This window comes from Equus asinus, chromosome 2 (assembly GCF_041296235.1).
Source record: "Equus asinus isolate D_3611 breed Donkey chromosome 2, EquAss-T2T_v2, whole genome shotgun sequence".
Lineage (NCBI taxonomy): Eukaryota > Metazoa > Chordata > Mammalia > Perissodactyla > Equidae > Equus > Equus asinus.
Window position 1 is genome coordinate 28,403,798 of NC_091791.1, and position 27,869 is coordinate 28,431,666.

The 27,869-nt window shown below is 39.3% G+C and overlaps 1 protein-coding gene across 2 annotated transcripts; it reads left to right on the plus strand.

The window, feature by feature from the left end:
* Positions 1-437: 437 nt before the first annotated feature.
* On the plus strand, positions 438-26,899 carry OGA (O-GlcNAcase). 2 transcript variants are annotated; one of them, XM_014837652.3, is made up of 16 exons: positions 438-1,071; positions 4,401-4,452; positions 4,867-4,964; positions 6,516-6,646; positions 8,055-8,226; positions 9,571-9,669; positions 10,370-10,654; positions 13,291-13,449; positions 13,920-14,533; positions 14,941-15,115; positions 18,309-18,394; positions 19,350-19,454; positions 20,537-20,622; positions 20,907-21,099; positions 23,262-23,421; positions 24,813-26,899. In XM_014837652.3, exons 1-16 carry the CDS (start codon positions 873-875, stop codon positions 24,947-24,949), a joined length of 2,751 nt encoding a protein of 916 aa, XP_014693138.1. In that variant the 5' UTR covers positions 438-872; the 3' UTR covers positions 24,950-26,899. The 2 variants fall into 2 exon arrangements, with proteins under 2 accessions (XP_014693138.1, XP_070340747.1); XM_070484646.1 differs by having other exon boundaries at positions 464-1,071; positions 5,217-6,646.
* Positions 26,900-27,869: the final 970 nt, after the last annotated feature.

The following is a 27,869-nucleotide window of genomic DNA, read 5'->3' on the forward strand; positions in this document are numbered from 1 at the left end:
AGCTGAGCTCCTTGGAATGGAGCTCCTTGGGGGAAGCAGCCTCCTTCACAGAACCAAGCCTGGATCAGCCAACCTATTAGAAGAACCTCAATAGAAAGTAGGTCAGGTTCTTTCTATCTCTTTAAGAACTAGGGGGCTTCGTTTCCGCGCCTGCGCTTTGAGAGAGAAAACGCCTCTCTTTTTCACCCTCCCCCTCCTTAGCCCTATAGCCCCAGTCGGCTGCCGCCTCCTCCCATACTCCCCTTCTTCGGGTGGAGTAATGGTCCGTTCCAGGGCATTTGGCTTGTTCAGGAGGGTGGCGAGCATAAATGGTACATTCCATTGCCTTCATTACCTTCCGCTTTTCGCGGCTCCTCGGTTCTAATTCCCCCTACCGAATGAAGCTCAATAGGCTAGCCCAGAAGAAGGAGGGGGAGCCGGGCTGAGGGGACCGGTCTGAGCCGGTCTCCGGCGCAGGCGCAGTGCGGATAAACAGGAAGCGGGCGGTAGAGGCAGCGATAGAAGAGAGCTAGGGGCTTCGGCAGGAAACAGCGAGACAACTGATTCTTGGGAGGGCAACAGAGTCTAACGGAGAACCAGAGAAGAGGCCTTGGCCATCTGCCTCCGGGGACTGAGAGCCCTCGCTCTCCGCTTAGGCTTCCAGCTCCAGGCTAAGGCAGAGGCTGACAAAGGGCTCGCTCCAGTGCCGCCGCCCTTCTCATCCGGGCATTTGGGTCCCTGCGGAGAGGGTGGGGGAAGGGCAGAGAGGGAGGGGAAGGAGCAAGAGGGGCGGGCGCTTGGAGCCAAGGTCCTCTCCAGGGCTCCGGGCCGGCAGCCCGACGGACGGAGGCCGAGGAGGACCCGCAGAGGTGGCGGTAGCCGGGGGCAGGAGGATGGTGCAGAAGGAGAGCCAGGCGGCGCTGGAGGAGCGGGAGAGCGAGCTCAACTCCAACCCTGCCGCCTCCGCGGGGGCATCTTTGGAGCCTCCGGCAGCTCCGGCCCCTGGAGAAGACAACGCAACCGGGGCCGGGGGAGCAGCGGTGGCCGGGGCAGCAGGAGGGGCTCGGAGGTTCCTGTGTGGCGTGGTGGAAGGTGAGCGCTCTGGCGCGGGCTGAGGAAGTGTCCTTCCTCTCGCCGCAATACTAACACATTCTCGTCTCGGGGTGGGGGGCGGGGTGTGCGGAGAGGTGGCGGCGGTGCTTTAGGGGACTCTAAAAGAGTGTCGCACTCCCTTGGGTCTGAAATTTGACCTTGCTAAAATGGGAGGAGAGGTGGAACGGTGGGCAAGTCTCCCCTCTGGTTCTTGAACGGTGTCGAATTCCTTTCTGGCTATTAACAAGTCTGACCCCACCCGCTTTGGGCTTTGAGCCAGGCATGCTCCTGCGGAGGCGTTGGTAAGGATCCTAGTGTTAGGCTCTGCGTTGTGTATCTGTGTACCTTGGGATCTTATTCCCTAGGGTGGTCTGTGTTCAAATGGAAAAACGTGTGTAGTGCTGCTGTTTCCACCCGTTGGAAAAAATCAACCCACACAGATGTGATTGTTGGCTTGTTGTAGTCCCGGAGTGAAGAGAAGCACAGTTAGTCTATAGTTTCACAGATTTTTCTTAGCTTAGTTTTTTTGGTGGCCAGTCCCCACCCCTCACCATTTGAAGATTCATTTGCAGCCTAGTAAATTGCCCTTTGCCAATTACTGTGCTTTACCTCTGAGGAATGAAGCTTTGGCTTTAACAGTATCTGCGATACGGAATTTTAATTTAGTGACTGCAGAACAGGTTTAAAAATGCCCTTTTCACCTTCTCCCTTCCTATTTCCATTTAAAAGGGATGATAAACTTTTTTCGTAGTTGGGGAAAATGACCAGAAGATTGTATCACAATTTATGAATATAATGGACAAGTATTCGGCCGTGCATTCTATGGAAGCATGACTCAGTTACATTATTGCTCTTTCCTCGAGTACAGCATATATTTGAACTTTCTGAATATTTTGCCCGACCCGAGGGTTTCCTGGCTGTCTACTTTATTGATTCTATCTTTCTATATGTAATGGTATGCATAGGCGTAATACTGCATAAAAATTAGTCTTTATAAAAGACCAAAAAAGTATGGAAAAGGAAAGAAGGGTTGCCCTCTTGGATGAGAGCTTCAGCTTTTCCAGTCTTGTCAGCATATATAGAGTATTCATTTGAGAGATGGGTGGTGGTTATGGTATTTTAGATAAAGTTTAATTGTAGGGGAGAACAGACTAATTTGAAGCTACAATAAGGATTGAAACAGTTCAGCAAAGTTAACTGTCTCTCAAAATTGGAAGATAGAGTGGAAAACTACTTAGGTATTTGGAGTCAATTTTTATAAAAACATAATTGCTTTGTGTAACTTATCTGTTGATATATTTATTGGATTGGTCTGAGTGCAGGGAGATGTTAGAAAAAGAGTCTGTATTTTGTCATCAAAGATCCTGGGGTGGAGGGTGGGGAAAAAGTGTTTGGGATATAGAAATTTTAGAGCTAGGCTAGAGTGAGTCTAAGGAAACTTGCCTGTCCGTTACACCTTCGTAATTGTGGAGAAAAACTGGTTGTGGTTTAAATAAGTTGGTTTGTTTTTCAGAATAGCATTAAAAGGGAACTACTCTTAGAGAATTAAGTTGTCTCTTAGCCGTTGTTCTTCCTCCTTGCCATTCCCTTATATATTTTCTTGGTGACTGAGCACCAGATTTTTTTTTTTAAATTTCTAAGTTGGCACCATTCCTAAAGTGGAGGGCAGGAAATACAGTAGATATTACTGGGATTCCTTTTTATTTGTTTTCTTTCCCTCAAAAACCTTTGTTGGTTTTAACTCACGTGTAACAGCACTGCTTCTTCTTTGTGGTGCCACTTACCCGAAACCATGAACCTGACCCTCAAAGAGCAAAGTTAGGGTTACTGAAGATTAAAGTGTTGAAATTAGACACTTGAAAAATGTTTCTTTTTTGTATTGAAGCAGCTCTAAAGGGAAGTTTAATACCTACTCCTTTAAGAGGAAAATGATAATGCTGTGTTCTGAGAAAGCTATAAAGACTGGTATAAAATTTACTTAATATTTTAAATTGCCCAGGAGAGGGTAACATTGAATGGTCACGATTGAAAGTGCTACAGCTTCATACATTGGTATGTAATGAATTTTTCTTTGGTCTGTCATTGTGCAGAGTAAACCATACTATATAGAAATTGGAACTTAATACATTTCAGAAATTTCAGTTTTAGATTAGTCCCGTGGGTAGACTTTGTGTTTGTGTGTGTAGAGCATTTTGTATTCAAAATGTAATTTTAACCATCTTCATGGTACTTCTAAGAGATCGTCCTTATCTCCCGCAGATGATTAGACTGAGACAGGTGGAGAATGAAGGTTAGGCAAGCTGTGATTAGCACATGAGGGCGCTCCAAATACCCGTTTGGTGCTTATACCACTACTTAAATAAGCAGTCTGCAGGTTTGTTTCCTGCAATGTGCCTTACTAGTGCTTTGCCCCCATCTAGAACACTCTGGAGCAAGTCACCTTCTGAATTTTGACTTGTTGAAATCTTTGCTCTGGAATTGAGATTACTTGAGAGTTTCCGGTTTGGCCAGTTCCACTGTTGAATTTGTTGTGAATGTGTTTAAGCCATTTTTTTTTGGTCTCTTTTATTATATCAGGAACTTAAAAAAAAAAGTCATCATAAAATTAAGTCAATCAGATTCTTTTTTACTCTGTTCCTGATTTTTTCCCTGCCTTACTTGTTTATTCCCCGCCCCCCCCCCAAAGCAGTTTGACTCCCCTCCTAGGTAGTAATTGTTGTTATTAGAAGTTTTGGATTACTTTGTTTCTGCTTCTCCCATTGTAAGATTGAGATAATCTTTTAAAAAGTCAGATTTAAGGGACCAGCCTGGTAGTGTAGTGGTTAAGTCTGATGCGCTCACATTGGCGGCCCAGGTTCGTGGGTTTGGATCCTGGGTGCTGACCTACACCCCTCGTCAGCGATGCTGTGGTGGTGACCCACATGCAAAATAGAGGAAAGTTAACACAGACGTTAGCTCAGGGTGAATCTTCCTCAGCAAATAAATAAATAAATAATAAAAAGTTAGATGTAAATATATTTGGTGTTTTTTGGCAGTGAAAAGAGATGATGTTTAGCTGTTTTTAAATAACTGTTACATAAGTAATAAGTGTTCATGGTAGAAAAATCAGAAAATTTACCTAAGCGAAAGGGGAATAAAAATCACCTTATAATATCACTACCCAAAGACACCTTAATGTTTTGCTAAATATCCTTCAGATTTTGGTGTATTGTGCTTTTTTTTTTTTTTTACAAAACGAGGATTGAATTGTTTAGTAACCTGGTTTTCTCAATAAACAGTTGACCACATTTTGAAACTTGAAAATAACTTCATTCTTACTTTGAATCTAGGGTTTTATGGAAGACCTTGGGTTATGGAACAGAGAAAAGAACTCTTTAGAAGGTAAATTTTTATTATATGAAAGGAGAGTCTTTAAACCATTAACATTTCCTGTTGGAAGAAACACTAACACTGCATGGGCCAGGTGCAGTTTGATGGTTCTCAGCTGCAGAAGTTATTTTACCTTGGCCTTTTACCTCTTCTTCACCTGGGCCAGTGGTTTTCAGGCTCTGCTGGGGAGGTTGAATAGGTTTTGGGCTTCACCTGCCTTACCCAGAGCTGTTGTGTTTTTACCTAAGACTGTTTAACATGTTGACATTCCTTGTAATATTTAATTACAAAAAGGTTAAAAGCTACTGCCTCAGAATATATTTAGCTTTTTAAGAGATGGAGGTGCTCCAAGAAAAAGAAGAAATTGAGATTTACAGCCTATATATGTTGCCTGCTTATACATTTGTAATTTTCTTTCCCCTTAAGGCTCCAGAAATGGGAATTAAATACATACTTGTATGCCCCCAAAGATGACTACAAGCATAGGATGTTTTGGCGAGAGATGTATTCAGTGGAGGAAGCTGGTAATCTTTTTCTTTTTCATCCATAAATTCAGAATATGTGAAGAAAACAGCTTTATTTTGAATGTAATTGTACAAGAATTTTATTAAGTATTTAATTTTTCACTTTGTAGATAGTTTCCTTTTCTTATATCTGGTAACTGAGTTAGTGCAGATTGAAAGAATAGTGCTAACAATGCATTGTTATGGTGTGATTCATGGCTATGCTAGTCTGACTGTTCTGTGGTCGTAAATTGTGCTTTCTGACTTTTGCAGTGGTCTGAACAGTAGGCCACTGGACGAAGGTGCTGAAGCAGGGCTAGGCCTAGGACAGGGCAAGTGAGGCACCTGCCTGGGATGCAAATTTTAAGGGACTCCAAAAAATCAATAATCAAGATAAGTAATGTTTTATGCAATTTTTAAGCCAAAATTAATGCAATAAATTCATGAACAAAATTCCAAAATTTTAAATCAGTATGGGATTGGTATTAACTGATCCTCTTGCTTCAGGGTCAAGTATGGCTTGGTCATGACCGCTTGATTACTTGATTTTATTTAAAATAAAAAAGACCTCACTAGTCCAGGCCCGTACTGAAGTGAAAAGCCATCACAAACCATCCTTGTGTTCTTATGTTGGGTTAGTTACATAAAATTTGTAAATAAGGTAGTACATCACAGAACCTCTTTGTAAATTAGACATGAGGTGCTTTTCTTTGGGGACTTCAGTGAATGGGGAAACATTTTCATACTTGGAATTAAATAGTATAGACATGTAGCTAACAAGATATTTTGTTACAGAGCCCAGCCAAGGCACTGAAGGCAAAAAGTTTCCTTATACTGTGAAGAAGCAATTAAAACTTAGCCCATCTCCATTTAGTGTTATTGTTTACTACTCTATATAATTTAAGTATGTCTTCAACTTAATTATTTCCTGGTGATTCTGGTAATGAAATTTAATGTGGTCAATAATCAAAATATAGTCAAATGACTATCTTGAGATACCACTGAAAGTTATTTAAAGATATATCCTGTGGTAGGAATAGTATTTCACTTAGGAAAATTGTCTATCACATTTTAAAAACTTAAAATCTGTAGTCAATATTTTTCCTGTAGTTAGAAAGATGAGGGGTCAGGATTGTTAAGGCCATCACTTAACCCTGGTTCTTAAGAATGTCTTTTTCTTTTCTTCCAAATTATAAAGTAGTTATACATAGATTGATTTATTTAGGAATTTCAGTTGTTCAGAGACAGCAAAAACATACCTCTCAAATACTATAGGAAATAAAAATAGTTTATGTTCTGTAAGAAAATTGATGATTAATTCAATATTTTTGAGAAATGATAATGAAAGGAAGAGAATGCGTTATTGATTTTAGGGTGACATTAAATCACATCAGGTTTGTGCCATTTTGTACAGCCTATTGTCACATTGGACATGACACTTGTAAAATTTATGGGACTTTTTCTTTCTCGACTCATTGTAATGGAGAAAATGACCTCTTACCTTCAGTTGAATGGTGAAGGTTCTTTTAGTTTTCTGTGCTGCTTTCTAAAAACATGGACTCTGTTCTTTAGAGCAACTTATGACTCTCATCTCTGCTGCACGGGAGTATGAGATAGAGTTCATCTATGCTATCTCACCTGGATTGGATATTACCTTTTCTAACCCCAAGGAAGTATCTACATTGAAACGCAAACTGGACCAGGTAATTTCCTTACTTTTTTGTTATTTTTTTCTGAATCAGTCCTTGCAACTAAAGGTTTTCTGAGTTGCTTTTATGATGTTAAAAAGAAACCAAAGTCATACTTCTTTGTTTCTATACAAACTTTTTACTTTAATGCTTTTGATAGAGGGATACTAGGTGGAGGTACTAGTGCTTCTCAAACCAGTTTGCATAAGAACTGCCTTAAAAGAATACCTAGATATGATACTTAATGCTAATAAGCTCCATTCCCAGAAAGTCGTCTTTTTTTTTTTTTTTTTCTTTAAGATTTTATTTTTTTCCTTTTTCTCCCCAAAGCCCCCTGGTACATAGTTGTATATTCTTCGTTGTGGGTCCTTCTAGTTGTGGTATGTGGGACGCTGCCTCAGCGTGGTTTGATGAGCAGTGCCATGTCCGCGCCCAGGATTCGAACCAATGAAACACTGGGCTGCCTGCAGCGGAGTGCGTGAACTTAACCACTCCGCCACGGTGCCAGCCCCCCCAGAGATTCTTATACTGACCTGGGGTGAGGACTTATCTCAGAGTCCAGGTGATAAGTGGATCAGAATCACATTCTGAAAAACTATATATTATTGGGTGCTTGACTGAATTTGTGACTGAGGTTATAGAAACAGAGGGTTTTACCTGTTAGATATCAATTCTCTCAGTTAAATGGACAAGAAAGATAGTTCAGTCTGGAAATGATTGGCTAGTTCCCCAGGATGAGAAGAAAAACCTAGTAGGTAAACATGTAAGCTATTGGTGAACCTGATTGGAGTCTAAATTCTGCTTAACACAAATGCTGCACGTCTTTTTTGGTAAAGTAAGTTTGCTGATTTTTATATACATAATGTTTCTTTAGGCAAAGGTTTATATTATTGGTGGCATTAAAATGGCTGGTAAAAATTTTAAGGTAGGTAAATTTCCATGAATAAGCTTTTAATGGGTTATTTTTCTGTTTGGTTAAGTTCTACTATGTTGTTCTTTCTGATTCATTGCCTAGTTAGGTTTATGTGCAAAGGGATTAATTAGGATCAACGTGCCTTTTGGGACTAGAACAGGCCTGGGTTTTTCATATCTTGAGTTTACTTATCATTCATGTTTTTGTATTTTTCTGACTGGACTTCTATAATCAACAGCCAAGAAAGTAGGATAGGCCACATTGAGGAAACTGCTGGAACATATTGGTGTATTACATTCAAACCCAAATGAAAAATGGATCCCATACTTTCTAGATGTAAAAACAATAGGTTAGGCTTTGAACATTCTACTGAGGAAAATATTTGACTTTTTGAGTATCACTGTTAAGTATATACTTCAATATTTGGAATGCTGTATTTTTTACTCTTAAAATGAGCTGGTAAAGGATCTTGTTTTCAAGATAATTCTCTTGTTTTTTTTCTTTTCCTAGGTTTCTCAGTTTGGGTGCAGGTCATTTGCCTTGCTTTTTGATGATATTGACCATAATATGTGTGCAGCAGACAAAGAGGTATTCAGTTCTTTTGCTCATGCCCAGGTCTCCATCACAAATGAAATTTATCAGTACCTAGGAGAGCCAGAAACTTTCCTCTTCTGTCCCACAGGTATTGTATATAATGGCTTTATATTTAGTCAGTCTTCTTGAAGTATATAACTTTCAGTTCACCATGTATGGGCTTTATTGTGCTGTCCCCCCCTCCCTTTGCTGTATAAAGGTAGGAATTCTTTTTCCAGAAGACATTTCTCAAGATCTTAAACTGGAGAAATTTTAGGGACTGGAAGTATATGAGCATTACATTTTTAAGATGAAAAGAGGGATAGTATAATCAAAATGAAAACTAGAAAAAAGCAAATTTACACTGCTTTTAACTTAGTCCCTGCTCATTTCCTCCTGCTTGTTCCTTTTTTCTGCCCCTGCATATCTGTATTCTTTTCACTCCTCTCACTCCCATCTGGGCTCTTAATTCCAGCAGTCAGCATAGACAGCTTAATTCCCACTCCCTCACTTCCTTTTTTCCTCTTCCCTTCCTGGTTTCTTTCAGTGAAAATGTCTTAGTCTCTTTTAGTTACCTCTCAGAATTCACCTTTAAGAAATTTTCCTCAGACTTCTTGTTCAGGAAAACATAAATAAGCTATAGTTGTAAGAAATTTTAGACTGAATTTATTTAACTTTGTGTGTACGTCTGTCTTAGAGTATTGTGAGTCATGAACCTTGTCTCAGTGGTCTGATACTACATGAGTGCTCAAATAATGTTTAATAAGATTATGCTGGGAATTAATTCACTGTAAATTATAATTTAGTTGCAGTTGAGTACTAATAGCCACGGGCATACTGTTGCCTTCTTTATGTTACGATGTTAACTCATTCTACATTCTGGTAAATTTAGGCAATTCAGAATTATGTAGAATTATGCTAAAAATTCCAGTTATTGGGGCTGGCCCCGTGGCCGAGTGGTTAAGTTCGCGCGCTCCGCTGCAGGCGGCCCAGTGTTTCGTTGGTTCGAATCCTGGGCGCGGACATGGCACTGCTCGTCAGACCACGCTGGGGCAGCGTCCCATGTGCCACAACTAGAAGAACCCACAACGAAGAATATACAACTACGTACCGGGGGGCTTTGGGGAGAAAAAGGAAATAATAAAATCTTTAAAAAAAAAAAAAAAAATTCCAGTTATTTCTTTAGTAAACTTGTATTTCTAATGACTGTACGATCATAAGGATTGATATGTACTACTATTGGAGGAAGAACTATCAGATTGTATGCATTGATTTTTTTAATGGATTGATTCTTGAATGAACTATCCACTTGAGTTTACTTCCTTTGGGGCATGCCATGGAGGCCTTTTTGGATGAAAAGAATTTAGAATTGGTAGACATTTTTTTCCCCGTTCAAAAATTGATAACCATTTTACTTCTGATTATTGTACTTAATTTTCCCCTCTACATTCAGAATATTGTGGCACTTTCTGTTATCCAAATGTGTCTCAGTCACCTTATTTAAGGACTGTGGGTGAAAAGCTTCTACCTGGAATTGAGGTGCTTTGGACAGGTAAGTCTTTAAGATTTATATGGTAAAACTTTAATTAACTAGGACCTAGAGAAATTGGTTGTTCCAGTTAATTGGATAGTTTTTTTTTTTCCTTTACAAAGTATACAATCTTCACTTAGTATAAAAAACATCTTTGAGGATTTTGCAGTGAATCTGAATATTAGTTACTGCTAAATAATAAATCTGGACAAAACTGGTCTGAAGGGTATTGATCCTAGCCCTTACAAGACTGTTCTGTTTTATAAAATGAAAGCTGTCATGCTAGATTGACAGCTAGTAATCAACAAGCTGTCTTAACTTTTATTCTAAGAATTAAGGGCAGAACCCTTTCCAGAGTTGAGGTTAATTGGGATTTGTCTTATTGAGGATATACTTTATATTATAATGGAAAAAGAAATTGTTTGCATGAAAACTTGTTTCTTATTAACATGTCAGTTTGAGGAAGCTTGCCCAAACCATAAATATTCATACCTTTTGACTACTAAGTCTGTTTCTAGAAATCTGATCTAAGGGAATATGGCGGGGGGGGGGGGTGGGAAGGGCAGTAAAAACTGAGTAAAAAGACATGTTGCTGTGTTATTTAAAAAAAAATTGTTAGAAAGTATGCCTATAACAAGGAAAGTACAATAAAAAATTATATGCAGTATATTTTGAAGAATGATGTGAGGGTCTTTTAACAAATGGTGGTTATTATTTCTAGGTCCCAAAGTTGTTTCTAAAGAAATTCCAGTAGAGTCCATTGAAGAGGTTTCTAAGATTATTAAGAGAGCTCCAGTAATCTGGGATAATATTCATGCTAATGATTATGATCAGAAGAGACTATTTTTGGGCCCATACAAAGGAAGATCCACAGAACTCATCCCACGGTTAAAAGGAGTCTTGACTAATCCAAATTGTGAATTTGAAGCCAACTATGTTGCTATCCACACCCTTGCCACTTGGTACAAATCAAACATGAATGGAGTGAGAAAAGATGTAGTGATGAGTAAGTAGACTACTTAACCAGCAACCTTGGGAGGGGAGCTGGGGTTAACTAGAGCATTGGCAACTGCACATTTCTTTGTCGTTACAATTTAAGAGGTTTTTTTAAGGTGTGTTGTTTAGGCCTATGAATGAGATATGTGTATGGTAGAAGAAGGGCTGAGTGACTTTGGACAATAATAACCTCTTGGCCTCAGTTGTTTGTTTTTAAAATGTGTCTTAGCCTTTGAAGTCTAAGTACTAGACAAGGTAGTCTTTTAGTGTTCCCATTATCCCTAGAATTATTTTGATTCAGTTTATGTTTTCAGGTGATTTTATTAAATGAGATATTTTGGTTGATTAAATATTCTTATATGAGTCACTTCATGTATCATTTAGATTCAGCTTACATTTATGGAACATTTTCTCATTTTAGACATTGGCTTACTGATTTTTTATTTATGAAAAAGTATTAATTTAGGGGCCAGCCCGGTGGCGCAGTGGTTAAGTACACATGTTCCGCTTTGGCGGCCTGGAGTTCGTCAGTTCGGATCCCGGGTGTGGACATGGCACTGCTTGGCATGCCATTCTGTGGTAGGCGTCTCACATATAAAGTAGAGGAAGATGGGCATGGATATTAGCTCAGGGCCAGGCTTCCTCAGCAAAAAAAGAGGAGGACTGGCAGTAGTTAGCTCAGGGCTAATCTTCCTCAAAAAAAAAAAAAAAGTACTAATTTAGTTCTAAGTAAGAGAATGCTAGCTAGTTGTTTATTTATTAACATTTAAACACCTACTGTGTGGCAAGTGCATCTTCCTGGGTGCTAAGGATGCAAAGAATAATGTAGACCCTACTGGAAAAACATAGTCTGGTGTTAGATAAAGCATACAGGCAGCTATACTATAGTAATGATAAGTGCTGAGATAATTATGTAAAGTGCTGCAGGAACACAGAGGAGGAGTGATTACTTTTGCTAAGCAAAAGTGGTGAGAAATGATAGAGGAGGGGATACCTAAACTGGGTCAAAGTATGAGTAAAGTTTGCTGGGCATTAAAGAGTTGGTGGGCTGGAGGTGAAAACACTGGACACTGAAAATTTGAAGTTAATCTGAATTTTGGCCCATTTAGGAGAATTGAAATGTCACATTATTACGCTTGGTGATATATAGTTGTATAATTGTCTTCTGTTTCAATTTTGTATCCCTACTTGAAATTCTGTTTATTGAGTTATTGCCTCTCTTTAAGGCTCAGTCATTGTCACCCATCTCTCCCCAATAAAAAACACAAAATTAGGGATATAATCTCGAGTCCCCTCTGTATACATAGTACTTAGCTTCTGCCTCTTTTAAGGCAGAGCATAAGGCACATTAAAGAGGAGTAGACATTAGCCAAACTGGGCTGTGTGCAGGGAAATAAGAAGGGAAACTAAGTAATAGAGGGTTTTGAATACCAAGCTCAAGAATTCAGGCTTGGGCTGGCCCAGTGGCGCAGCAGTTACGTTTGCACGTACCACTTGGCGAGCAATGCTGTGGTAGGCACCCCACATATAAAGTGGAGGAAGATGGGCATGGATGTTAGCTCAGGGCCAGTCTTCCTCAGCAAAAAAGAGCAGGATTGGTGGCAGATGTTGTTAGCTCAGGGCTAATCTTCCTCAGAAGAAAAAAGAGACTTCAGGCTTGATTTTGTCTACCAGTATCCTGGTTTAGAACTTCATTATGTGCTTATTACCTGTGCTCTTATGCGGGATTTCTGTTGATTTTTCCCTTCCTCCCCTCAAGGCGTTTATTAATTTGTCCATTAGATTTTCATAATTAGGCCCATTAAGTTATAAGTCCCTGAACGGTAGGAAATGTTTCTTGTTTTTTGTGGGTTTTTTGCTGAAGAAGATTCACCCTGTGCTGACATCCATTGCCAATTCTCCTCTTTTTTTGCTTGAGGAAGATTAGCCTTGAGCTAACATCTGTGTCCATTTTTTTGTATGTGGGACACTGCCACAGCATGGCTGGTGAGTGGAGTAGGTCCACGTGTGGTATCTGGTCCCACGAACCTGGACCGCCAACTCAGAGCATGTAGAACTTTAACCACTTAGCCATGGGGCCAGGCCTGGGAATGTTTTGTTTTCTTTTTTCTTTGTTTTTGGTGAGGAAGTTTGGCCCTGAGCTAACATCTGTGCCAGTCTTTCTCTATTTTGTATGTAGGATGCCACCACAGCATGGCTTGATGAGTGGTGTGTAGGTCCATGCCCAGGATCCGAACCTGTAAACCCTGGGCTGCTGAAGAGGAGCATATGAACTTAACCACTAAGCTGCCAGGCTGGCACCCGGAATGTTTTCTTTATGGAAAGCATAGTGCCTTTAACCTTGCATTCCCAATAATTGCTACTCAGTGGACATTTATGAATAACTTTTCCAGTGATTGTGAAATTAGTGGTTTTTATTTCACTTGGGATTTTACATTTAGCATGACATTTAGATGACTATTCTAGGTGAAGTGATGCAGTTAAGGGTCTTGGTCATGTTTCCATTTTTATGTTTAAGGTTTGTTCTTGTTCCAGTTCTCTGCTTCTCTGGTTGTACTGTAACAACTAGTGTTTTGCACTTGTTCCTCTCACTTGTCAGGAGGCTTTTGTAATCGAAACTGTTTTTGTGCTGTTTCTCTTTTGCAGCTGACAGTGAAGACAGTACTGTATCTATCCAGATAAAGTTAGAAAATGAAGGCAGTGATGAAGATATTGAAACTGATGTACTCTATAGTCCACAGATGGCTCTAAAGTTAGCTTTAACAGAATGGTTGCAGGAATTTGGCGTGCCTCATCAGTACAGCAGTGAGTTTGGCCTTTCTTTCTCAGGGGGTTGGATCACATGGTTGAGTCATAAAGAACATTTGTGATGTGCTTTACCTCAGGTCCACCAAGCAAAATGAAACGTAGGGACCTAGAGAATAGGGTTTTTAAAATCTTACTTTAGGTCTTTAAATAGCTTTTCTTTTGATGGAATGCTAATTTTTAAAAAAAATATCTTTTTTGAAATAATTATTTAAGTATTTTTAAATGTAGATCTTCAAAAGAGAATATAATAATAGGTGTTGGCATGTTTAGGGATGTTCATCATTTGTTTCTTCTCTGTTCCTTCCCCGTCTCCCCAGTGGTTTAGAGAAAGTGCATTTTTCCTCAGGGCTCAAATTATTTGGAATCTCAAATTGAGGTTCTGCTTAGAGATATAAGAAGAAGAAAACATTTCTGGAATTTGTTCTATTTCTAATTCTGATTACCTTTGTGGCAATTTGTTTTTGTAGGTAGGCAGGTCGCACACAGTGGAGCTAAAGCAAGTGTAGTTGATGGGACACCCTTAGTTGCAGCACCCTCTTTAAATGCTACAACTGTAGTTACAACAGTTTACCAGGAGCCCATTATGAGCCAGGGTGCAGCCTTGAGTGGTGACCCTACAGCTCTGACAAAGGAAGAAGAAAAGAAACAGCCAGATGAGGAACCCATGGACATGGTAGTAGAAAAACAAGAAGAAACAGACCACAAGAATGACAATCAAATACTAACTGAAATTGTTGAAGCTAAAATGGCAGAAGAACTGAAACCAATGGATACTGATAAAGAGAGCATAGCTGAATCAAAATCCCCAGAGATGTCTATGCAGGAAGATTGTATTAGTGATATTGCCCCGATGCAGACTGATGAACAGACAAACAAGGAGCAATTTGTGCCAGGTCCGAATGAAAAGCCTTTGTACACTGCAGAACCAGTGACTCTGGAGGATTTGCAGTTACTTGCTGACCTATTCTACCTTCCTTATGAGCATGGACCCAAAGGAGCACAGATGTTACGGGAGTTCCAGTGGCTTCGAGCAAATAGCAGTGTTGTCAGCGTCAATTGCAAAGGAAAAGACTCGGAAAAAGTGAGTATGCTTGATTTACCCACTTCTGTAGCCTGGATGGGTCCCCTTGCTGATGATATGGAGGAGGTCTTAAATGAGTTCACTGGTAACTGGCAGAAAATAGATCATATCTTAGAATGTGTTCTGTAAAGTGTATGTGGACTTCTCTGAATCTGGTACATACAGTTCCACAGTTTGACTGTATAGTTAGGAATGAAAGAAAGAGAAAGTTGATTTTTTAAGGAACGTTTGTCAGTTTGGGGAGACCGACTTTCATTGCTAGTTTACAGAGTTTGAGCGTGGTGATTCTTTAATGTTTAGGATAAATTGCAGGTACCTGACAACATAAACAGCTTAGTCTACAACTGTGTTTTAGATTATTTTGTTAAGCTTGCAATTTTTTGAGTCTTTTTATTGATGTTCAATAGATTGAAGAATGGCGATCACGAGCAGCCAAGTTTGAAGAGATGTGCGGACTAGTGATGGGAATGTTCACTCGGCTCTCCAATTGTGCCAACAGGACAATCCTTTATGACATGTACTCCTATGTTTGGGATATCAAGAGTATAATGTCTATGGTGAAGTCTTTTGTACAGTGGTTAGGTAGGTGCACCAGGAATAATCTCTTCTCCTCAGATGTATTGTCACTTAAAACAAAAGACAGATTATCCCACAGGGAGAAAAACATTTAGGGAATTGGTGAATTTCCAACTCTGTTTAAATTCTTTGCCTAGATTTCTTTCAGACGGGTAGCCATTGTTGCAGAGTTGAAATGCAAGTCTCAGTAAATACATCGAGCTTATTGATTTTTCTCCCTTGGGCTAATTCAGCATAAATATCTTGAAAATGTGTTAGAAAGTACTGACTTTAACTTGCTCTGACTGAATGCTTCCTGGATGGAACCCTGTATACCACTTTTGTCTGATTTGGAGATGAGACACTATGAATTGTGACTCTGTAAGCTCTCTGCTGCTTGCTGTGTTTCGATAACATTAATACTGTGTTTAACAGAATAATTGCCGAAATGACCTAAGGGGCCTGGCAAGAGGAAGCCATCCTCCCAGCCCTGTGCGCATGCGAGCTTTAGCGGTAGGCTATTCTGGTGCTACTTGGTATTATTTCACATGATTTTTTCTTTATTCCTCTACCAAGTAATTGGTTTTAGCAGGGGATGGAAATTGTAGTCCCCTAAAAACTCTGCTTCGTTAAATGGACTTCTGTATGTCTCCTTTGAAAACAGTGATTTTTTGTGGAAATTCTCAGACTTGGTAAAAAGCACCAGCATGGCCAAGTTTCTCCAGGGACCTCATTTTATTTTCAGGTTTTCAATCCAGCTATAAGGAATATGTAATGGACTGACTTGCACACAGCAGGCAGCAAGGCTAACTGACATGTCATAGTTTTCATAGTAGTCACAAATACTATGATGGGTTACATGGTCTTGGTTGTGAAATAGATGTGCAAAACACTGTGAGCTTAGATTTAGGAGTAGTAGCAATGAGATTTCTCACTTTCTGCCTATATATTTTTGGACTCATATACTAAAAAATAATCATTTTCCTGTGATACAACTAAGTAGCAGTTTTAGTAGAGTCTCTGATTGTTAATTTGAAAATGGGGAACTTTGAGTTCCTGTATATATAGCACAAGAGGTAGAAGAGAGGTTTTAACCTCCTCTTGTTAAAAGGCTCCAAGATACCTCTTCTCTGTGATGAATGTCTGCTCTTAGGCTCAGGAATAACCTCTACATTGGTTGTTGGATGACAGCATTTGCCTTCCAGGCTCCTGGCCAGGGAATTATAATTAACCTTTATACAGATTTAAATCTTAAATTTCCAAAAAGAAATCTGGATTATTGAGCTTGATCAAGTATCGCTTAAAACATTTGATATCCAGTTTTTAATTCAAGAATTATTAAAAGTTAAATTCTTGATTATATACAGTATTGTTCCTTTTTCCTCTCAAGCTGTGCTTCTGTACTGTGCAATTATGGAGGTAGTTTTCCCAAATTGTGTTAGACAGCTGTTATACAATCTCAAGGTCAGAGCATTTTAAAAGTTTTAAGTAATCATCTTAGCATACACATAGCTTTACACAAAGCTCACAACAAGGAGAATATTTTCATGGTTCCATAGTAATTTCAGGGAGTTACTGATTAGGACTCTGTTTTCCTCCTCTCTCCAGTCCAGCTGGCATTCAGTCCTTTAAAGAATGTGGCTATGCAGTACTTTTGGTTACTAATGACTTCTATTATCTTCTTCCCCATTGTGTACAGATGGGAGAATCCTCAGCACAAGTGTCTACTACTATTGGATGGACAGCGGCAGATGTTCACAGCGCGTCATGATTAATTAGTTTAAATTGAAAGGTTCTATCTGTGGGGTAGCTCAGGTAGATTTGAGGGCAGTAGGCATGAACTGAAGTCACGTTTGCGCAGCGACTGAGGCATTAACCATGTTTTCATTTACACAGCTCTTCGTACATGCAGCTTTTTATTGTATAGTTGGAAGTGCTAGTTATGTTGTAGTCTCAAAGTAGGGGGTAGGGGAAATTGGCTGATCTTAAAGTTTGAGAAGTATAGTTTTTTCTGCAGTGTAAATTTACACTGAGCTATGGAATGGGGCAGGTTCTCTTCATAGCCTAAATTGTGACCCTACTGCATATTTATTTTACAAATATTACATTATATATGTTTTCTAAAAGTACCCCTACCCCTAAAAAATGACAAACCTGGATATAATCTCTTAATGGGCCTGAATTGTCAACAAAAAAAATTGGTTTGCTTTGGGACTGTCTGACTAGCACACTATATCTTGTACTGATGAGACTGTTAACTTGAACAGGAGGTAGAATGCTGTCTTCAAATGGAAAAGAACTATATTGCGCTGCTTTATCTTGTCAGAAGACTAGACAGGTGATTTTGATTTGGCCTCCAAATATTTGCCTTTATCTCTTATTGTTAACTGCCTTTATTGCCTGTGAAGTTGGTTAGTGGTGACCTTAATGCTGACTTCTGGACCTTGAGGCATGCCGCTCCATTCATGTGTTCATTGCACTGCTGAGATGATAATGGTCCATCAGAGGAGCCAAATACTGTCATACTTTTAAGAACAGTATGTCTTAGCTTTGGACAAATTAGGAGCATCAATCTGTGCTCCTTAATTCTCAGAAATCTGTCAGACTGGTATTATTAATAACCAAGTCTGAATTTGGATTTTCCTTGTCAGAAAAAAAATGTAGGTCTCATTGTGTTTTTGTTGTCAGCTTGTTGAACAATTTCTATTTATTCTTCTGATCTTAGTTTTCTGACAAGATTAACCCTTTCCCCCTACTTTTTCCCTTTCCTGTACCCTTCCTCAAAATGTAAAATGTGACTTCAGAGAGGTTTAATTCCTTCATGGGCTGTGATAATAAAATGTCTCATTTTCTATCATTCATTTCACTTTATACTTAACTGTAATTTCACTACAGAGCAAGCAGCTGGCTTGATTTTTATAGCTATATCTAGGGAATATATAAACTTGACCCAGAAAACTTGAGACTTACTTTCCTTTCAGTAATTAAAGAAAGGGTTAGAACTCTTAACAGTGATTATTCATTAATCAGAGGAAGGAACATTAGTATTGAAATTCCATTATGAATTTAAAAATATTATTATCACAGCCTTGTCCTGAAACCCTGGATTATTATTGTTAGAGAGCTATTTCCACAAAGTGTTTGTTAGTTTGTTGGACGTTTGAGACCCCAGGAAATCCCCTTTCTCGTAACGTTCTCCGCTTGGATCTGATCTCAACAGGGTGTCGTAGTCATTCTTCAGCACAGTTCTTAATTGGAGACCAAGAACCCTGGGCCTTTAGAGGTGGTCTAGCAGGAGAGTTCCAGGTATCAATATGAATTCACAACTGAATTGACATTTTCTTTGTTTTATGAGAATCCTTATGTTGCGCATCAGATGGCTGGAAGGATTGGTCTGCCGAAGGCTTTCTAGTCCCAAATTCAATTTAGTTAACATAGCTGGATTTTAAATCAAATTTTCCTCCTCTTTCACAGTAATTTCTGAAGGAGATGCTGCCAATTCCCCCCGCGCCTGCGAAGCGCAGCGGCTCTAGGTATACACTTCACATTGTTTCTTTGCAGGTCGCACAGCATTTTAATCTGCGCCCGCAATGCACAATGCGCGCATGCTTGTCTGCCAGTGGAAACTCCATGAGCAAAAAGGATGAATAATAATGCAAGTGAATGGTGAAAGGGCTTTTAGATATTTTCCTAATTACTTATAAATAAAACTTGAAAGAACGGTCCATTAGTGAACATTTGAACAAAATATGAAGCTTTTTTTGATGTTGGAATTTGTTCATGGACTTTTCAGGTGCTCTACTTTTCTCCCCCCAACAGGTGCTCTGCTGCGCACAGCAAACTGAAGCGCATTGCTTTGGGGATAAAGCTTCTCCTGGACAGATAACCCTCTTCAGACCAAACCTCTCCTCCTGACGTTCTGTTCTGCCATCTTTTAGTAGAGAGATGGTCTATATAAGATTGGTTTAAGAAAAAAGTAGATTTGTCATAATTCGAATAGATTTTTTTTTTACTGTAAACTTAAATCCCCATTAATATGCCACTAAATCTGTGTAACTCAGTTTGGGTAATTTCTATTCAGAAGCACTCCCCTCCCCCAGCAAAGAGGTGTTTATGTTAGTAAAGCATAGTCCACCCCTCTTCTTTAGGTCTGCCTGCAGTAGCCAGTTAATGTTAAGTTGGTAATCTGCAGTGCACACCCATTTAAAGAAATGGATATCTTCCCAACACTAATCCATCTCCTTTTCTTTTCTTTCCACAGCGTTTGCTGCCAATTGATGGGGCAAATGATCTCTTTTTTCAACCACCCCCATTGACTCCTACCTCCAAAGTTTATACTATCAGACCATATTTTCCTAAAGATGAGGTAATTGTCTACCTACCGACTTGGTGTATAGTTATGGTGCACACTTACTACATTCCTTTGACCTCCCTGGTTAAAAAAATCAGTTCTGTGTCTTAAAATACGAACTTAGATGGAGGAAATTAACTAAAATACTGAACACAGAAGAAGATATATTTAAGGAAAAGCATAAGGCATTTAGACTCATAATATCTTGTGCTAAGTTCTTTGGCTCCTCCCTTAAAAAAATCGCGGGGGTGGGGGGTGTTGTGTGTATACACACAATGGAATGTACTCAGCCATAAAAAAAAGACAAAATCGTCCCATTTGCAACAACATGGATGGCCCTTGAGGGTATTATGTTAAGCAAAACAAGCCAGATAGAGAAAGACAAACACCATATGATTTCACTCATGTGGAAGATGAACAAACGTGGACAGAGAACAGTTCAGTGGTTAGCAGGGGGAGGGGCTTTAGGGAGCAGGCATGGGGTGAAAGGGAGCTCTTACATGGTGACCGACAAATCATAATGTACAACTGAAACTTCACATTGCTGTAAACTGTTACGACCTCAATAATAAAAAAAATGCTGAGTGAAAAATGAAGAAATAGAAAAAAAAATCAGATGAAATATATTCAGAGTTAGAATTACTAGTCTATGTGTCTAAGTGATATGTTGTCCTTGACTGATTTTCTCCAATATATTAGTATTTTGTAATTTTTGGTTGTGAAGTGTCTACAGGCTGTTGACAATCAGCTACAGTAAAAAGCAACACTGTTTAAGACAACAGCATGTTTAAAACATTTTGAATACATAGGAAATAGAGACTTAACCTCATAATTTGCTGGATTTTGAATCCACTACTTAGTGCCTAAAACTATCCCCTGGAAAGTACTTCTCAGTGTTTACTATAACCATACTGTTGTGTACTGGTTTTACAAATATGACTCAGTAAATCTTTGTTTAACAAAGCAGAGGTGATATTTATGACAGGCCAGACATTTTGTTACTCCTCCTCTTAGAAGTCCCTTGTGACTTATGAGTCATGTTGTTAAATTCTGTTGTCATTTTTTTGATGTATTGCTTAACTAGATTGTATTTTCAGGCTTCCGTGTACAAGATTTGCAGAGAAATGTATGACGATGGAGTGGGTTTACCTTTTCAAAGTCAGCCTGACCTTATTGGAGACAAGTATGTGATGAAGTGTTTGGATTTGTTGGATTTGGGAGTAGACATTTCATAGCCAGGTTTATCAGGTTGAGGGGAGGTGATGACTGGAAATACAGTTTTTTAGAAATCCTGCTTTAGTTTTAATAAAATTGGAGTATTAATATGTGTGTATATTTTTAGTTTTTTCTTACAACCTATGTAGTTTCCATAGGTTGTGATTCAAGTGCATTGGTCCTTACCTCACTGAAATCTGAAGTTTTGTGTTAGTAACATAAACTCACTCTAGCCTCTTTTCTTCTGAGCAGGTTAGTAGGAGGGCTGCTTTCCCTCAGCCTGGATTACTGCTTTGTCCTAGAAGATGAAGATGGCATATGTGGTTATGCCCTGGGCACTGTAGATGTGACCCCTTTCATTAAAAAATGTAAAATTTCCTGGATTCCCTTCATGCAGGAGAAGTATACCAAGCCAAATGGTGACAAAGAACTCTCTGAGGCTGAGGTAATACACAAGTTTAGAGTTATACTATGGAAATTTTTAAAATAAAGTACTTAATTGAAAAATTAAGCAGATCATCTTAAAATCTCTGCTTTCTAAATTTCTTACAGAAAAAAATTCTTAGGGCTTATTCTTTTCTGTTTGTTTTGGTGTCCCTGAGTGGTCATAAATTAGGGCTTTTTCTTTCTTTCTTTCTTTCTTTTCTTTTTTGCTGAGGAAGATTCACCCTGATCTAACATCTGTTGTCAGTCTTCTTTTTGCTTGAGGAAGATTCGCCCTGAGCCAAATGTCTCTGCCAACCTTACTCTCTTTTGTATGTGGGTCGCCTGCCACAGCCTGGCCACCAACAAGTGGTGTAGGTCTGAGCCCAGGAAGTGAACCTGGGCCACCGAAGCAGAGTGCACTGAACTTAACTACTAGGCCATGGGGCCGGTCCCTGGGCTTTACTCTTAGCATGACATTTTCCAGTGTTCCCTCTGTTAGGACAGTTTTTGATTTGGAAGCGTTGTTTTAATACTTATTAAGTAAAAACACAATAGGGGCTGGCCCCGTGGCCGAGTGGTTGGGTTCGTGCGCTCCACTTCGGTGGCTCAGGGTTTTGCAGGTTCAGATCCTGGGCGCAGACATGGCGCCACTCATCCAGCCGTGCTGAGGCGGCATCCCACATGCCACAAGTAGAAGGACCCACACGTAAAAATGCACAACTATGTACCGGGAGGTTTAGGGGTAGAAAGAGGAAGAATAAAATCTTTAAAAACAACAAAAAACACAATATAGACAATTAAGCTTTTTTTCCTTCCCTGTTTCAAAGCACCAGACTTAAGGATGTTGTAGTCTCTTCTTTGGGTACTCAGGGAAATTTTAGGTAGTTAAAATCTCTCATTTACTTGGTTGTCAGGAGGCTAACTTGCTTTCTCAGTAATGCATTTCTCATTATAATTAAAAAATTATAGAGGTGAGCCTCTCTGAGAGTCAGTTTTCTGATAGGAGCACTTGTTATATGTCTGTCCTATCCCAACTTCAGTGAATTTTTCCTCTAAAAAAAGTGTTGTGCTCCACATTGGTCAGTTTATGATTATTTTGGTTTCTATGTCAGCATACGCATTTTTTAAAATAGTTCCTCCTTGAGGATAATTTTTGTGCTCAATAAATATTTTGAGATACAGTCATGCACCTCATAATGATGTTTGTTCAACAACAGACTATGTATACAATGGTGATCCCATAAGATTAGTACCATATGGCCTGGGAGTGTAGTAGGCTATGCCTTCTAGGTTTGTGTAAGTACACTCTTTCATTTTTGCACAATGACGAAATCACCTGACACATTTCTCAGAATTTATATCCTCGTTTTTAAGTGATGCATGACTACATATATTTGGACTCTTATTTGTGACATTGTCTTTTTCTTCCATGTTGCTCCTCTTCCCCCTTTTCTGAAATTCTATACCCCTCTCCGTCACACCAGTGTATACTCAGATTCTGTCTATAGTTTATTACTTTTTTTTTTTTTTTTTAACCTTCTGTCCCTAGCCAGATAACCTGGTAATAAAAGGCTAGTTTGGAAGGCCTCACTTACTTGGAATTACATTGACACTGACTGCAAGATGCTGATGATTGAGCTGTTGATGTGTTGCTGTTCCATATGTGACAATTACAGTTTTCAGCCTAGGATCATAACTGTTTAAAAAATTACCAGTGTGTCTTTACAAACATTTAACCTAAAATTTACCATTTTACCCATTTTTAAGTGTGCAGTTCAGTAGTTTGAGGTACATTCACATTTTTGTGCAAGCAGTACAAACTTAAAAACATTTTGTTTTGAACAATTTTAGATTTGCAGAAGTTACAGAGAGAATACTGTATGTCCCTCACCCATCATTACTATAAATTCCACACTTCACTCACCAGTTTTTCCACTAATGTCCTTGTTCTGTTCCTGGATCCAATCCAGGATCCCCCATTACATTTAAAGAAACTGCTTTTAAAAGTGAAAACACTTCAGCTAGAATTTATAAGCTAATTAATTTTGCATGTGATAATTATATAATGACTGAAGTTATTAAATATTGCTTTCCTTTTCCTGTTGCTGAGTTGTCTAGTTGGGATATAGATATATAATGAGTAGCTACTACCAGTCAAGAGAGTCTTTCTAATTTTTACAGAAAATAATGTTGAGTTTCCATGAAGAGCAGGAAGTGTTGCCAGAAACTTTCCTTGCCAACTTTCCTTCTCTGATAAAGATGGATATTCACAAAAAAGTAACTGACCCAAGTGTAGCCAAAAGCATGATGGCTTGCCTCCTGTCTTCACTGAAGGCTAATGGTGAGTACCTATTTGTGGAGCTGCTGGTGTTTGGGCTAGGTGGGGGACGGGACTATATTTTAGTATAAAAAGAAAAGTGAATTTACATTCCCTTCCCCACCATTTATGGTTTGGCTTCTGAATTATTAGTGGTGCAAGAATTACATGTATATTAATCATTGAAAAATGCTGCTCTTTTACACTATGAATGCTTATTTTGAGCCCCAGTTAAATGTGAAATGAATACATGAGGTTATATTTGTCTTGCCAGGAGACTCATAAATGATAGTTGAAAGGTAAATGAACCTTGGGGAGAAATCTCATTTAGGAATTCAGAGTCGCTGACTTTTTTGAGTTTATCATCTAAATTCACTCTTCAGAAATACTTTGCTTTGACATTAATGGTATAAAAACTTTTTTTGTGAAGAGCCAGCTAGTAAGTATTCTAGGCTTTAAGGGTCACATACAGTTTCTGTTGCATATTCTTTTTTTAAAGAATCTTTTAAAAATGTAAAAAAAAACCTTTTTAGCCCATGGGCAATACAAAAATGGGCAGCTTGTTGAGCCTTCATTAGAGGGTTGTCGATCATGAGAATGCACTTACTGTTGCATCTTTATATCATTTGAGTCACTGGTGTCCCTTTTGTGGGATAATTTAAACAACTTTGAAGAAAGCATAATTCTCAGTGTTGTGCTTGGAACTGAATCATGCAGGTATATGAGATATGTCTTAGAATATACAACACATTCTGGTTATACTGGCTGGTGACATAGGCTGTGATCGACTCTGCCCTGTGCAAAAGATTTTCTTTCTTGGAAGAGTTTTACTCACTGTTGAGTCTTTTTTAATTGAGGTATATTTGACAATTAAGAATTCTGTATATTTAGGGCTGGCCCCGTGGCCGAGTGGTTAAGTTCGCGCGCTCCGCTGCAGGCGGCTCAGTGTTTCGTCAGTTTGAATCCTGGGCGTGGACATGGCACTGCTCATCAAACCACGCTGAGGCAGCGTCCCACATGCCACAACTAGAAGGACCCACAACTAAGAATATGCAACTATGTACCTGAGGGCTTTGGGGAGAAAAAGGAAAAAAATAAAATCTTAAAAAAAAAGAATTGTGTATATTTAAAGGTGTACAGTTTGATGATTTGAAATACATTCTGTAATACTCACCATATTCAAGCTAGTTAACATATCTGTCACTTAAGATAGTACCACTGCAATATTCAATGTTGATGAATATTAATATTCATTGAATAGGAATATGAATTTTTCAATTGTAAGAAATTTAGGGGCTAGTATACACAAGCTCCTATGATCTATTTGAAATATATTAAAGATTAATCATAATTCATATCCATAATTCTACTAATTAAGTGACATTTACATTTTTTAATATTTGTTTTATTTCTAGGCTCCCGGGGGGCTTTCTGTGAAGTGAGACCAGATGATAAAAGAATTCTGGAATTTTACAGCAAGTTAGGCTGTTTTGAAATTGCAAAAATGGAAGGATTTCCAAAGGATGTGGTTATACTTGGTCGGAGCCTGTGACATTTGTCGGTGGCTATGAACTGTCCAAAAGTCTCTTAACTTCACCTGGTGGGTGGTGGGGTCTTCATACACTTCGGCCTCTGGAGTGGCAACAGATCAGCCAGTTGGGATTGGAAACGAAGACGACTGTGGAAAACTCATCTGTCACACTTTGAAACTACTCGCTGGCTGGAAGAAGATAGCATTGCTGCACATCCTTTAGGACACAGATGTGGGCCTCTTTAGTGGGTCTTGTGTTAGGTGCCAAGACCTCTTACATGGGCTTATGAGGGGGGGGGGGTCTTCAATAAATGTAGTCAGCACTGTTTTCTGCATCCAGTGTGGTTGCATTTCTCACCTAAGAGTAATCAAAATTGTTTGTCATCCTCCTTGGCTTATTGGATGAAATGTCTCATTCTTTTGGGACATGACAGAGAGGAGAAAGATTTAGTGAGTTTTAGAGGCTTCAGGGTAGAGATTCCAAGTGGAATGGTTGTGGCATAGTTTAAGCTGAATAAATGACTTCGGTTTGGGGCAGTTTTCCTGCTTTTTGTAAAGCCATGGCCAATTGTCTCCTGTAGTGACCATTGGTTCAGGCATATTGTGCTTTGTAGGGACAAATGTGCAGTTGTTTGTGTCAAAAGCCTAAAAATTACAAACTTGTAAATTTTGTGTATATAAACTAGCTGTAACCTGACTATCCTTTGTGTTTACTGTTTTTATAATTTTTTTCCTTTTGAAAATGAAAGTGTGGTTCAGGATGGCACTTTGAATAATGTAAATCAGTGGGAGGTGGACTTTCTTTACTCCGGTCTTTTTTTTTTTTTAGAAGTTTTATTATTTTTAAAGTGCCTCCCACCTAGGGCTAGGCCATGACCCTTTGGGTACGAGAGCCTAACTTCATAGGACTCAATCTGTTGCAAAGTGCAGTCACTTCTGGAAATTAACCTTAATGCAGGTCAGCATGTGAAATGTTAGTTTTGACATATGTCAAGTAGCATTCAGGGACTGATTGGTCCCGTTTGCCCTCAGATCAGTTGTCCTTGAATTTCAAGACCTGCTACTACTGGTTTTATTAAATCAGAGTATTTAATTCTTGCATGTTTGTATCTAATTTTTAAAAGAATGAGCACACTTTAACCAATGACTTACGGTTACCCTTTTTCCTTTAACCATAGATTCTGAAAGCTTCATGTATTTTAATTTAGATTTGGTGTTTTTAAGGGTTCTGAGCATGAGGCTAGCAGGTAATCTGCAGGATTCATTTGTTCATCATGGCTGGCTGACTTTTCCATAGATTCATAACAGTATTTTTTATCTTGCTTCCCTGCAATTTGTATCAGCTGTTTAACTTTGAGCTGAGGGGGGAGGAGCAAGGAAAAGGAAACTTGAAACATTTTCCCTCATAGTTCCATCAGTGTGGGCTTTGAGAGAGTCTTGAAGCATTGTACCCAGTGGTATAATGACTTTCAACCGAGGCCGAAGAAAGGCAAAACCTTTAACTGATAGAAGGATATATATGGAATGTTGGAAAGCTGGAACCAAGTGTATGTTTTCAAGGGCTGAAGTGAAGGGAAGATTTGTACAAGATAGTGTTTAAAACAGCTTAATGTCATTTGATTTTCTCTTTACGTTTTGTACACTAATGGACAATTCTGGCATTTTATCTGGAAAATTTCAGGGTCAACCTCCTATGGAATCAGGATTTTTAGCAAGTTTGCTTGTGACTTTATCTTGGCTTTTAGTAATCACTTTAGCTGGTCTTCTGGTCACAGATACTATGCTGTCCAGGCTATACCTTCATCACTCTAGGATCTTAAAGTGCTATGTTACCTTCTGGTTATGAATATTTATTAAGGTTGGAATTACATTTCATTGATTGTTTAGATCACAGTTCAGCTCCTGTAGAAAACAACTGTAAAGCTGTCTGAAGACCATGCAAGAGGCAAAATAAAACTTGAAGTGAATGTGTGTAGTGGTGTACTGTGTAAACCTGGTGTCCTGTTTCTGCCTCCTACCTTTTCTCCTGCTCTTCATGCCTCACCTACAAGCAAGGATTCCTCCTTTTTACAGCTGTTCCAAGTTAGGGACTGGATCTTGAAGGCAAAAGATAAAAGCAGACTCGTTTTTGGCCATGGTTATCAGTTGAGTGTGGATTAGTGCAGCTAGTTTGAGTGAGTTCCCGCCAACTAATAGGATAAGTGACACAGTTTGCTTGATTCTTTGGTCAAAAGGCGAAAGATGGGGGGAGTAACCCAAATGATGAGACAGAGGAGTCCAAGGCAGAAGGATGTTCTTGGGCCGATTGAGAATGACAAGCTCGAAAGTGTGCGTCAGCCAGAATGTGCGGTTAGCTCTACACCTGAGTTACCGTCCTCTGCTAGCAAGCGCCAGCATCCAGCCAGGATCTGAAGCTCAATGAAGGTAGGCCATTCGGATAGTAAGATGCAGGGTGGTTAGAGCAGGAAGCATACATATCTAGGAGAGAACGGAGTGGTTTGGGTAGAAAATACTCGGAATTCGAAGTCTTCCTTCAGGCTTCTTGACTCTCTTGGAGCAAAGGCAAATCTGAGCACATTTCCTTTGCTTTTATAAGAAAAACGCTGCCCTGAAATGCCTTTGCTGGGGCAGTTGGAAGCATTCCCATTTTTATATCCAGTCTCCTTTAATAAAAGCTTACCCTGGGTTGTGAATGTGGATACATACACTAGAGGGTAAGAGGAACGAGAGAAAATGGAGGCAGGAGCCGCCCTCATGCCGTGGTCATGGCAATGAGCAAGGACGTTTACATAAATCCCCAAATCCATGCTTCTGTGATGTTACGTCCTCCTTTTGCGGTCTGGACACACAGGTCTGAGCAGAGGCCGCGGGCTCCTGGACGAAGAAGCCCTGGACCGGTTACGTCTCGGTCCCTCTTCCCTTTGTCGCGAACGTCTCCTTT